At 46.1% G+C, this 11890-nt stretch overlaps 1 protein-coding gene and 1 pseudogene across 2 annotated transcripts; both read left to right on the plus strand.

Annotated features, from left to right (window-relative positions):
* Window positions 1-2483, plus strand: LOC109434255 (transmembrane emp24 domain-containing protein 9-like). 2 transcript variants are annotated; one of them, XM_019711051.3, is made up of 5 exons: window positions 1-277; window positions 663-778; window positions 1098-1223; window positions 1762-1908; window positions 2008-2483. In XM_019711051.3, the coding sequence occupies exons 1-5, from the start codon at window positions 124-126 to the stop codon at window positions 2155-2157; spliced, it is 693 nt and encodes a 230-aa protein (XP_019566610.1). In that variant the 5' UTR covers window positions 1-123; the 3' UTR covers window positions 2158-2483. The 2 variants fall into 2 exon arrangements, with proteins under 2 accessions (XP_019566610.1, XP_019566611.1); XM_019711052.3 differs by having other exon boundaries at window positions 5-277; window positions 678-778.
* Window positions 2484-3593: 1110 nt separating this feature from the next.
* On the plus strand, window positions 3594-9353 carry LOC109434212 (F-actin-capping protein subunit alpha-1 pseudogene; annotated as a pseudogene).
* Window positions 9354-11890: the final 2537 nt, after the last annotated feature.

Below are 11890 nucleotides of genomic sequence, written 5' to 3' on the forward strand. Positions count from 1 at the left end.
TGTAGTCCGCGCGGAGTTCGCAGTCTCCGCTTGGCGGGCGCGGAGGTCCGCGGACGAGCGGGGGAAGGTGGCGGGGGCTTGTGAGGCGCGAGGCGCCGGACCCAGCGCCGGCCCGGGGCGGGGATGGGCCGAGCGCGGGGGCTCGGATTGTCCCTGCCGCTGCTGCTGGGGCAGCTGCTGGCGCTGCTGGGCGGCGGCGGCGCGTTGTACCTTGAGGTCCGCGAGCTGGAGGAGAAGTGCTTCATCCAGGAGATCCCCGATGGCACCGTGGTCATAGGTGCGCGCGCGGCCAGTCCTGGCCTTACCCGCCTCTCACCCAGAGTCCCGAGAGGGGGTGGGGTAGGGCGCCGCGGCATAGCTCAGGCCCGCACCTTTCCCCCGCGCACGGGGTGGGCATGGGTGGGAAATAGGTGGGCAGCAGTCTGCCTAAAGCAACCCCGCCCATGCCCGTTCTGGGTTTGGGGGCTTCTCGGAGGCAAATCTGATCCAGGCCGGGATGAGGAGAGAAAAGCGTGGCTGGAGAGGGGAGGAGAGAGGCGGAGGTCTGTGGTCAGGCCCCTCACTCAGACACCCGGATCTTCCTCTACCTACCCCAACCCTCCTGGCTGCGGGAGGTCCTGGGTGGGCCTTTGGTAGTGGGTGTGAATGGGAATGCGTCTCAGCTTCGTCTTCATTAGGTAATTACAAGACCGAGCTATACGATCCCGCTATGGAAAAGTACCAGCCCTCCCCGCAGTGGATTAATTTGTTCGTGTTTGTCAAGGACCCCGAGAACAAGGTGAGGCAAGCTTTGATTCCCTGCAGCCCCCCAGGCCTCCAGCGTCAATGACTAGTCCTCCTTCGTCCTCCATTTCTCAGAGGAGGGCCCATCTCCTCACAGGCAGGAAAGCTCAAGGAGGGCCACGCTGTTTGCCAAAGGTAGAGTATTGGCGATGCTGGGATCTGAGACTTTCCAGCCCAAACTGACGCCAGTTCCCTCACACTCTCTTCTCTGGCCTGGCCTGTGGGGGGCAGGACTGGGATAGCCTCAGAGTTCCTCTCCTGGAAGCAGGTTCCTGGCTAGCTTCTCTGTGCTCACTGGAGGCTGTTTTCTCTAGAACCTTCTGGCCCGTCAGTACGGCCCTCAGGGCAGCTTCACCTTCACCTCCCAGTCTCCGGGAGAGCACCAGATCTGTCTGCACCTCGAGTCCATCCGCTTCTCCCTCTTCTATGATGGCAAGCTGGTGAGTGTGGCAGGCGGGAGGTCCCCTGGGTGAGAGGGGTGCAGAGGGTGGTGCCAGTTGAGGAAGGCTGATACTTAACATAAAGTAAGCATGCAGAGAACAACTCCTGAGGAGTGAAAGGCGAACCGGGCTGGAGTCTCTCTGACTGAAAATTCTCCCTGGCCCCCTGCCACCTGTAGGATAAAAACCAAGCTTCATACTGAGAATTCACGAGCTGTTCAGCGTCTGAGGGCTCCCAGGCTCTCCACTACCACCTTCCACCAACACAACTTCTAGTTAACTGCCTGTCTCAAACACTGAGTCATACCTGCTTCTGCACATGTTGTCCTGTCTCGTCTATCTTTTGAACGTGAAAGTCCATGCAGGCAGGGTCCTGATCTGGTGTTTGGGCACCCAGGGCAGGGCCAGTCCTCCTGTCAGTGAGTATAAGGAACTGAACTGCCAATCTCAGACCCAGACTGGAGTGTGGAAACTGGGTTTCTGGCAGGTGCATGGAGCTGAGTTCCCTGACCCCCACGCTTGGCTCCCCTGTCCCCAGGCTATTCACTTGGACATGAAGTTGGGTGAACACACCAATGATTATGCAGAATTTGCGGCCAAAGACAAGCTGACCCAGCTGCGTCTGCGTGTACAGCAGCTGGTGGAACAGGTGGAGCAGATCCAGAAGGAGCAGGAGTACCAGCGGGTGAGGGGCTGGCCCGGCCCAGTGGGACAGGCAATGTGTAACCTCAGGGGAGGGGATTCAGTTCTAGCCAGGCGGTTTCTCCATTCTCCCCTCCCACAGTGGCGAGAGGAGCGCTTCCGGCAGACCAGCGAGAGCACCAACCAACGGGTGCTGTGGTGGTCCATTCTGCAGACCCTCATCCTTGTGGCCACTGGCATCTGGCAGATGCAACACCTCAAGAACTTCTTTAAAGCCAAGAAACTGGTGTAGATGGGCCCCAGAGACCAGAGGCCTAACCTCCTCACTCCCCTGCTGCTGACTGGGCTATCTCCTGGTTCCCTCCAGCCCACCCAATACGTAGGGCTTGCTTGTTACTGGCAACGAGACAGAGGACCTCTTTGAACTGGTTTCTCAGCCACCTCTGGGGAGAGGATGGGTTTCCAGCTGACACATAGGTGGGGTAGCTGTAGGCTCCTTTGTGGCTGTGTGATGTTGAGTAGGAAGGGGGTGAGGGTGTCCACAACCCCCATGTTAAACAGGATAGAGATCCCAGGATGGAGGAATAAGGAATAAGATGAATATAAATTATGACTGCAGACTTTCTGATCTAAACATTTATTGCCTCCTACTCTACAATTCATTCTGTTATATGTGTCCAATCAGATGTTAGTATTTGAGGCCCTGCATGCATTGGTGGTGGGCAGAACCCAAAATGGAAGGGGTTTAGAGAGCTTGTACCCCAGGAGCTTTAGCAACATGTAGAGCCCTTTCCAGAAAAGTCCATTTTGGACCCATCTTTTTGGTAACCTGAGTGCTGGTGGTGGTCTTGTGCTTCTCTCTCTCTTCCTCTCTCTCTCATTCTGGGCTCTGGTCAGGCTCATCTTCTATCGCATCCTAGTCACCTGGATTGCTGATTCTTCCAGGAGGTCAAATGGTCACCTCTATCTTCCTGCTATTTTTCAGTGAACCTGTGTCTCTCTTTATGATATAATTGATTAATTTTTTTCAGATGCTTGTTTTTGTAGGATTTCAAGTCACTGTTTCCATTAATCAGCATCTCCCGTAACTCAACATTCACATATATACACAGGTGTCGATGGCCAGACACCCATGTTTCCCGTTGCTTCTGCCTGATCTAGCCCATGTTTTACCAAGCCCCATGCTGGTGGTCCTGTTGGAATATAGTCACCCCTCATGTGAATTTGACATTTTCTGTTATAAGGAAATTTACTGGTTGGCACCCTAAACAAAATCAAGTCCAGATTAGCAAGGCCAAGGATGTCAACAAAGGAGACTCCCCATGAGGAAAGGCAACTGTGACAGCTCTGGCTCTTGACCCCTGAAGTAGATGCACCCTCCCCTGAGATATTCTTAGGGGATGACTGCAAGCCTTGGGGGCACTGTTCACTTGTGGGTCTGGCCATGCCATGATTGGCCTCTGAAAGTACGAGACTTAACTGAAGGCTGGGGAGGGAGGGGGAACCACTGAGAAGGAACTGCCCAGAGAATGTGACCTTAGGGTCCACTTGCCTCACCTGAAGCTGGGGGTAGTGTGCTCTGCTTTCTGCTGCAGGGGAAGCAGAGTGACCCAGATGGGCACATTCTTCCCCATGGAACCTGTGGTCTGATGCCAAATGAGGCAGGACATTAAACAAGACGTTAGGGTGATACATGTTTGTGAGGAGAAGGGCACAGCTAAGGGCAACATGACGGGAGTCCTGGCCTCATCGGCTTGGTCAGAGAAGGCTGCTTTTAAGAACTGAGACTCGTAATAGGTGATAGCTGAGGGAACAGTGTTCTGGCTAAAGGGAATAGCACATACAGAAGCCGTAGAACAAGAAAGAATATGGCGATTTGGGGAAAGAGAAAGAGGGCCATTGTATCAAAATCCCTACTCCAGAGAGGCCACCTGTTGCCAGCCACTCACATTATGATTTCCTGTCTGGGACTTGCCTCTTCCCCAGTGATTAACCCCAGAGTGACCACCATTTTCAGAGGGACCCTGTCCTCTACTCATGGGCTAGGACCTTGTCCCTACACTTCATAGGGAAACAAGTCACAGAAGAGTGACAGCAAAGCCATGGGACAGCTGCACACACACAGCGGGAGGGAGTTCCTAGTGTCAGTCTCCCCGTGCATTTCCTTATGAGCCCTCACAGTCACTGTGGAGGAAATGACACATGTCCCATTTTAGAAAAGAGAGCAAACTAGTAAGGGGAGGGCCATTTTAAATTCTGGCAAATTCAACTCAATTCTTGGCATTCTGTTCTCTGCCACAGCCACTTTTCTAGAAGTAGAGGAAGGACCCCATACAAAGAGGTAAGGCTCACTGCCTCTGTTTTTAAAGAGCTGGCAGTGTGCATGAGAAGAGCAGTAGTTTATTGTGGCTGCTGTAACAAATTACCACAAACTTGGGGCCGGCCGGTGGCTCAGGCGGTTAGCACTCCATGCTCCTAACTCCGAAGGCTGCTGGTTCGATTCCCACATGGGCCAGTAGGCTCTCAACCACAAGGTTGCCAGTTCGATTCCTCGAGTCCCGCAAGGGATGGTGGGCTCCACCACCTGCAACTAAGATTGAACACGGCACCTTGAGCTGAGCTGCCGCTGAGCTCCCAGATGGCTCAGTTGGTTGGAGCGCGTCCTCTCAACCACAAGGTTGCTGGGTCGACTCCCGCAAGGGATGGTGGGCTGTGCTCCCTGCAACTAGCAACGGCAACTGGACCTGGAGCTGAGCTGTGCCCTCCACAACTAAGACTGAAAGGACAACAACTTGAGGCTGAACAGCACCCTCCACAACTAAGATTGAAAGGACAACAACTTGACTTGGAAAAAAGGCTTGGAAGTACACACTATTCCCCAATAAAATCCTGTTCCCCTTCCCCAATAAAAATCTTAAAAAACAAAACAAAACAAACAAACAAACAAAAAAGCTTCTTGTAGCTCTTGTAGAGCTTCTTGTAAGCTCTAAGCATTCCTGTCTCTACCTCCATTGTCTCCTCTTGTGTCTCTCTTCTCTTCTGTGTCTTATAAAGACACTTGTCATTTGGATTTAAGACCCACCCAGTAATCCAGAATGATCTCATCTCCAGGTCCTTAAATTAGCTATATCGGCAAAGACCCTTTTTCCAAATATGGTCATATTCATACAGTCTGGGGCTTAGGACGTGAACATATCTTTTGGGAGGCTGCCATTCAACCCACAACAGAGTAGGAAGTGTACTTATGATACGGTACCAAGTGACTTAACAAATGGGGTAATCAGAGCTCTCAGAATTCAGAATGGGGTGAGACTCAGATGGATGGATAGATGGATGGACAGACGGATGGAAAAAGGATGTCAAAGACGTCTTTATAAAGGAGACAGCACTTGAGTAGCACATTGAAAGATGGGAGGGTTTGAATATGAAGAATGGGGGAAATGGAGCCTGTAGCGGTGCAAATGTACAAAGTATTTCAATATGTTCAACACCCCTGAATTATATAACATGGTAAGATAGAGGCTTTTTAGAAGAAAGAAATAGATTGTACATGGATGGGATGAAGCCAGGAGAGAGGTCAGATCAAACAATGGGTGGAAGTTAATATACTTACTACAATTTGGACAACCAGAAGCAGGCTGTAATCAGAGGCTGCAGATTGGTGGCCTGTAGTATATTTTGTTTGCCCTGCACAGTATTTTAAAGTTTTTAAAAATTAGTTGCCAGCAGTAATCGTGCCACAGTTCTTGTAGTATACATTTAAGGAAATCTTGAATAGGCAAACTGGTTGGATGAAGCAGCTTGATGCTGTTTTGCAACACTTGATATAAATGGGGGAAAATGCCAGTTGTGCATATCCAGGAGGCACGATGAAGATTATGAGGAAGGAGTGAGCCCCTTGCCCTGTTGAACACTGTCTTAGACAATCACTCATGGATGAAAGAGACTTTGTGGAAGTCCAGTTTTCCAGAGGAGAAGTTCCAGCACATAGTTGGAGAAAAAAAACAAAGCAAAAACCCACACATTTGAACACACTGGAGAAGGGAAGAGGAACAGGTTGACTTACCTGCATCGTCTGTCCTCAAAGGCAGCACAGCTCTGTGCCAAGGAATCACTTTCTTGTCCAGGGATTTCTCCGGCGGGACAAAGTGAGAGCATGTGTGTGAGCACTGGGCTTCCCCAGTCGTGCAGCACTCTGCCAAAGAGGCCCCCAGAGCACTGGGGAGTGGGGAAGAGGCTGGGAGAGCAACAGATGGGATGCTTAGAGGGCATTAGTGGGACATGGATCTCACTAACTGTATCACGAACTCCATTAAGCCTGCCCACAAGAGCTGCCCAAGACTTCAGCGATCAGGTGTTGGATGAGGAGAAGGTACCATCGCTGATAAATTCATCACTCATGCACCCTCTGGGGAATTTAATGAAGTGTTCAGCGATGTCCGGCTACTACTTAATAATGACAATCTCCTCAGGGAAAGGGCAACACATGCATTTGCCCAGCATAACATGGATCTCTCAGTTCATGCCCGTGAAGATAGAAGGCTATGAAGATCAGGTCTTAATTACAGAACATGGTGCCCTGGGTAATAGCAGATTTTATTTTATTTTATTATTTGTTTTTGAGCCCCAGGGTTTCTTTTTTTTCTTTTTCTTTTTTTTTCTTTTTTAAGATTTTATTGGGGAAGGGGAACAGGACTTTATTGGGGAACAGTGTGTACCTCCAGGACTTTTTCCAAATCAAGTTGTCCTTTCAATGGTGGTTGTGGAGGGCACAGCTCAGCTCCAGGTCCAGTTGTCGTTGTTAGTTGCAGGGGGCAGAGCCCACCATCCCTTGCGGGAGTCGAGGAGGCAAACCAGCAACCTTATGGTTGAGAGCCCACTGGCCCATGTGGGAATCGAACCGGCAGCCTTCGGAGTTAGGAGCTCAGAGTTCCAACTGCCTGAGCCACCTGGCCGGCCCGGTAATAGCAGATTTTAAATCAAAGAAGCAAAATTTCCTTTAAGTTTCATCACTTATGGAAAGAAGCAAGTGACCCCCCCACACACACACACACCCAGCCAGAGGAAGTAGGTGGAGGTCTGAAGTCTTGGAGAGAATCCTGTGACTGTGCTTTAAAGGCTTCTGTGAAAGATCATTATTCCAATGGCTTCTGTACTATTTATGCTAAAACTATAGATGGGCAACCGACCATTACTGTGTGTATTCAAAGACACCAGTTTCAGACTGAAAACTTCTGGAATGGTCGTTGGAGAGCAGAATGAGAGTTCACCATCACAGCCCAGGTGGCTCGAGTACTTAAGATTTAGGTTCACTGCTATGAAGATGACAGTGTTCAGTTGGTTAGTCATAAAGATATACAGGATTCAGTAACTGTTTGGAATGAAGTCCAAACTGCCAAGGCATTTATGAAAATCAGTGTGTGCAGAAAATGAGTATCAGACAGCAATTAGTGAAAACTATCAGACAATGTCAGACACCACATTCAGTGCCTTGTGCTGGCAGCTTCCAGTCCCCGCACCGCAATCAACTGGCACAAGATACTCAAGTACAAGATTGGCAAAGAAATGAAGAAGGCTTAAAAGGCTGAATGTAGGATTCTTCTGTGTAAAGAAAGGATTCAACATGTGGTGCTTGATAAGTAAGTGACTTATAAATAAGAGTGATCTTTTGCTATGGCTTTCAAAGTTCACAGGTTTTCTGCCTCAGGGAATACTATTGATCCTATGGCATTGTCTTGATACTTTTATTTTCTGTGCCTTCTAATTTTCTGTTTTCACTAGATCTACTGTGTCTTTTTTTTTTCTTTAATTCTGCCACATTTAATGATGGAGAGAGGGATGTATCCTGGAGTCATTTTACTGTTTAGAAAATTTTCCTAGCCATGAAGCCTTGTTAGTGATATAGACAGGTAATATGTTCAGCACTTTTCTACCCCTGTCCTTCAAAATACTCCTGGTACTTCCATGGTTTCTACTGATTCACCAACAGCTAAAGAGGCTACACCACCAACTGTAGCTGAATGGAGACACATTCATCCTTCTCCTTCTAATGCTTTGATCATTTATAGCATCGCATAACTGTAGTTTTCAAAAGTTTGATTTGGGGCTTTTCAGGTCCTTTTGAGGGGAAAAGAAGGTTTCTGGAAATTCCCTTATAGGCAGCTTCTCTAGGAAGTTATTTTTAAATCCAGAGACTTGAACCACATTCCCTGCACATGAACGTGTCTGCTTTCCCCCCTTCCCTCATTGTCTCCTTCTCATCTAGCATCATTATAGTTACAGACATCTATATTTTTAGCAAAGTTTTACCCACTTATTATTATTTTTCAATATTTAAGAACTGCTAACATACCAGGGATATAGTAGAGTATCAAATTTGAAAAATGCAGATGTTGAAGAAATAATAGGTATCTTGTGCTGTAATACTTTGTAGCAGGATTGTACTATAAGCAAATTAATCAAACAACTACATAAATCATAAACAAAACCTAAAAATGAACCAAAGTGAAAAGGATAATTTCCAAAAAGTATCTATGTATTCTAACCTGTTATTTAAGGGAATATTAGTGATTTATTCTAAATAGGATATAAACTTGTTCCAAATTACTTTTTCTCAGTCCTACCTGCCAAGAATCAAATGTAACTGTGATATAATAACCCTTCCCAGGAATATTGGCAGGTGTATGTGTGATCTCAGAATACACAGGTGAGGGCAGATGGGTAGCTCAGTTGGTTAGAGCGTGAGCTCTGGGCAACAGGGCTGCAGGTTCGATTCCCACATGGGTCAGCAAGCTGCGCCCTCCACAACTAGAATGAAGTCAAAGAGCTGCCGCTGAGCTCCTGCGTGGCCAGATGGCTCAGTTAGTTGGAGCGCAAGCTCTCAGCCACAAGATTGCCGGTTCGATCCCTTCATGGGATGGTGGGCTGCGCCCCCTGCAACTAACAATGGCAACTGGAACTGGAGCTGAGCTGTGTCCTCCACAACTAAGATTGAAAGGACAACAACTTGACTTGGATGGAACTGATGAGTCCTGGGAAAAACACACTACTGTTCCCCAGTAAAAAAAAAAGGAATACACAGGTGACATGGATATGATATGACAACTAAAATGGTGGATTCATTTACACTGCTTACCATCCTATGACCAGGCCTTAAGGAAAGGTCAAATTTTTTTTTTTTTTTTTTTTAATTTAAGGAGGGCAAGCTCACAGTGGCCCATGCAGGGATCGAACTGGCAACCTTGGTGCTACCAGCACCACGCTCTAACCAACTGAGTTAACCGGCCACCCGTGAAAGTCAGTTTTTTTAAAAACCAAGCTGTGTCTTCCTACCTATCTCTATATACATGTCAAAAAAGAAGGGTGTTTGTGCTTCGGTTTTGTTTTTGCTCAATAATGCAGTCAAGCAAGAGTTTGTTTCCAAGTGACCTGCTGAACTGTGTAAGCATTTGTGTTATTTCAAATAAAACATATTAGTATTACTTGTCATTCCTGGTATCCATTCATACCACACTATCCTCTGTACAGGTAGTCCAATAGAATTATACCTGTTCTGTTCTAAAAAAAAAAAAAAAGCCTACCCATGAGCTGTCACCTGTCACTGTGCCTGTGGACCTGTCCCCCCAAATGGCCCACAGGCACTGCCAGTGCTCTGTGTGCCTCACCCACACATACACCCACCCTGTGGCTAGCACACTGTGTGTGCTCCCGATGGCAAGAGAGAAAGATTTGGCAGACAGCTAGTGTGCATGTGCAGAAAGCTGGCCTAAATCTGCCAGCCAGGGGAGAGACCACAAACCTGAGCTTTAATTCCACCCTTGGAAAAGTAAAAGGGAGGCTATCAGTATCTGTCCTGATGCATTGCAGGATTGAGAGAAGGCATACGAGCTTAAGAGTTCTGCCACAAGATGGATCAAGAAATGCAGAGCAGGCATATCCACAGAAGGTCTGAGAGAGCCTCAGAACCACTAGCAGGGCTGATGGAAGGTAATTTTCTTCTGAAATCAAAGAGTAAAGCCTGCAGGAGGTAACTGCTATTTCAAATGTCAGGATAGCAACACAAGACTTCAAGGAACATGAAAAATCAAGGAAATATGACACCACCAAAGGATCACAATAATTTTCTGGTAACTAATGCCAAGACATGGAGATCTGTGATTTACCTAATAAAGAGGTTACAGGGGTGGCAGATGGCTCAGTTGTTTAGAGCACAAGCTCTGAACAACAGGGTTGCCAGTTCGATTCCCACATGGGCCAGTGAGCTGCACCCTCCACAACTAGATTGAAGACAATGAGCTGCTGCTGAGCTTCCGGAGGGGCAGCCTGATGGCTCAGTTGGTTAGAGCATTAGAGCGCAAGCTCTCAACAACAAGGTTGTCAGTTCAATTCCCACATGGGATGGTGGGCTGCGCCCCCTGCAACTGAAGATTGAAAACGCCCTCCACAACTAGATTGAAGGACAACCACTTGGAGTTGATGGGCCCTGGAAAAACACACTGTTCCTCAATAAAAATTTAAAAAAAGAAGTTACAATATCTCCTTTAAGGAATCTCAATGACCTACAAGAAAACAGAAAGATATTTGAACCACGTCAGGAAAACAATACACAAATAAATGAGAAGTTTAACAAAGAGAGAGAGATGATAAAAAATAACCAAACCAAAATTCTAGAGCTAAGGAATAAATACAGTGAATGAAATGAAAATGCAATAGAAAGCATCAACATCAGAATGGATTAAGCAGAAGAAAGAATCTGAATTAGATTACAGGACTTTTAAAATTATCCAGTCAGAGGAGAACAAACTAAAAATAATGAAAAAGAGTGAAGAAAGCCTATGTGATCTATGGGATAACATCAGAAGAAACAATCTGTAAATTATTAGAATCTCAGAAGAGAGGGAAAGAGGGCAGAAAGTATATTTAAAGAAATAATGGCTGAGAGCTTCCCAAATCAGGAGAGAGATTTGGTTATCCGCATTCATGAAGTTCATCATTAGTCATCAAACAAACTCAACTTATAATGTGTCCTGGAGAAGATCTTTTTAATAAAATTGTCAAAAATCAAAGACAAAGAGAATCTTAAAAGCAGCAAGAAAAAAGAAGCTTGTAACTTACAAAGGAAGACTATTAGCAAATATCTCAGTTAGCAAAAATAACCCTTACAGGCCAGGTAAGAGGGGGATGATATATTCAAAGAGCTGAAAGGAAAAAACTGTCAAACAAGAACATCTGGCAAAGCTGTTCTTCAGAAATGGAGTGATAAGGACTTTCCCAGACAAACAAAAGCTGAAGGAGTTTATCACCACTAGACCTGCCTTACAAAAAATGCTGAAAGGAGTTCTTCAAGCTGAAATGAAAGGACGCTACTTAGCAACATGAAAATGTATGAAAATATACATCATACTGATAAAGGTGAGTATGTAGTCAAATTCAGAATACTCCAATACTGTAATATGGTGGCATATTAATCACTTTACTACACAGATTAATGGACAAAAGTATTAAAATTACTACAGCTACAATAATTTGTTAATTGAGTACACAGTATAAAAAGAGGTAAATTGTTACATCAAAAACATACAAAGGGGAGGAAAAGAGCAGAATTTTTGTATGTTATTGAAGTTATCAGCATAAAATAGATTTATATTTCTAAGATGTTTTATGAAAGGCTAGTGGTAACAACAAAGTAAAACCCTATAGTAGATACCCAAAAGATAAACAGAAGGAAATCAAAGCATACCACTACAGACATTAATCATTTCATAAAGGAAAGCAGCAAGAATGTAAGAAAGGAACAAAGTATGTACAAAACATCCAGAAAATAAGATGGCATTAGAGTGTCCTTACCTATCAAAAATTACTCTAAATGTAAATAGACTAAATTTTCCAATCAAAAGGAATTGATTGGCTGGATGGATTACAAAATGAGACCCAACTATATGTTGCCTACAAGAGAATCACTTCAGCTTTAAGGACACACATAGGCTCAAAGTGAAGGAATGGAAAAAGATACTCCATGCAAGTAG

The sequence above is a fragment of the Rhinolophus sinicus genome, chromosome 5 (assembly GCF_057876585.1).
Source record: "Rhinolophus sinicus isolate RSI-liver-muscle chromosome 5, RSI-T2T, whole genome shotgun sequence".
Lineage (NCBI taxonomy): Eukaryota > Metazoa > Chordata > Mammalia > Chiroptera > Rhinolophidae > Rhinolophus > Rhinolophus sinicus.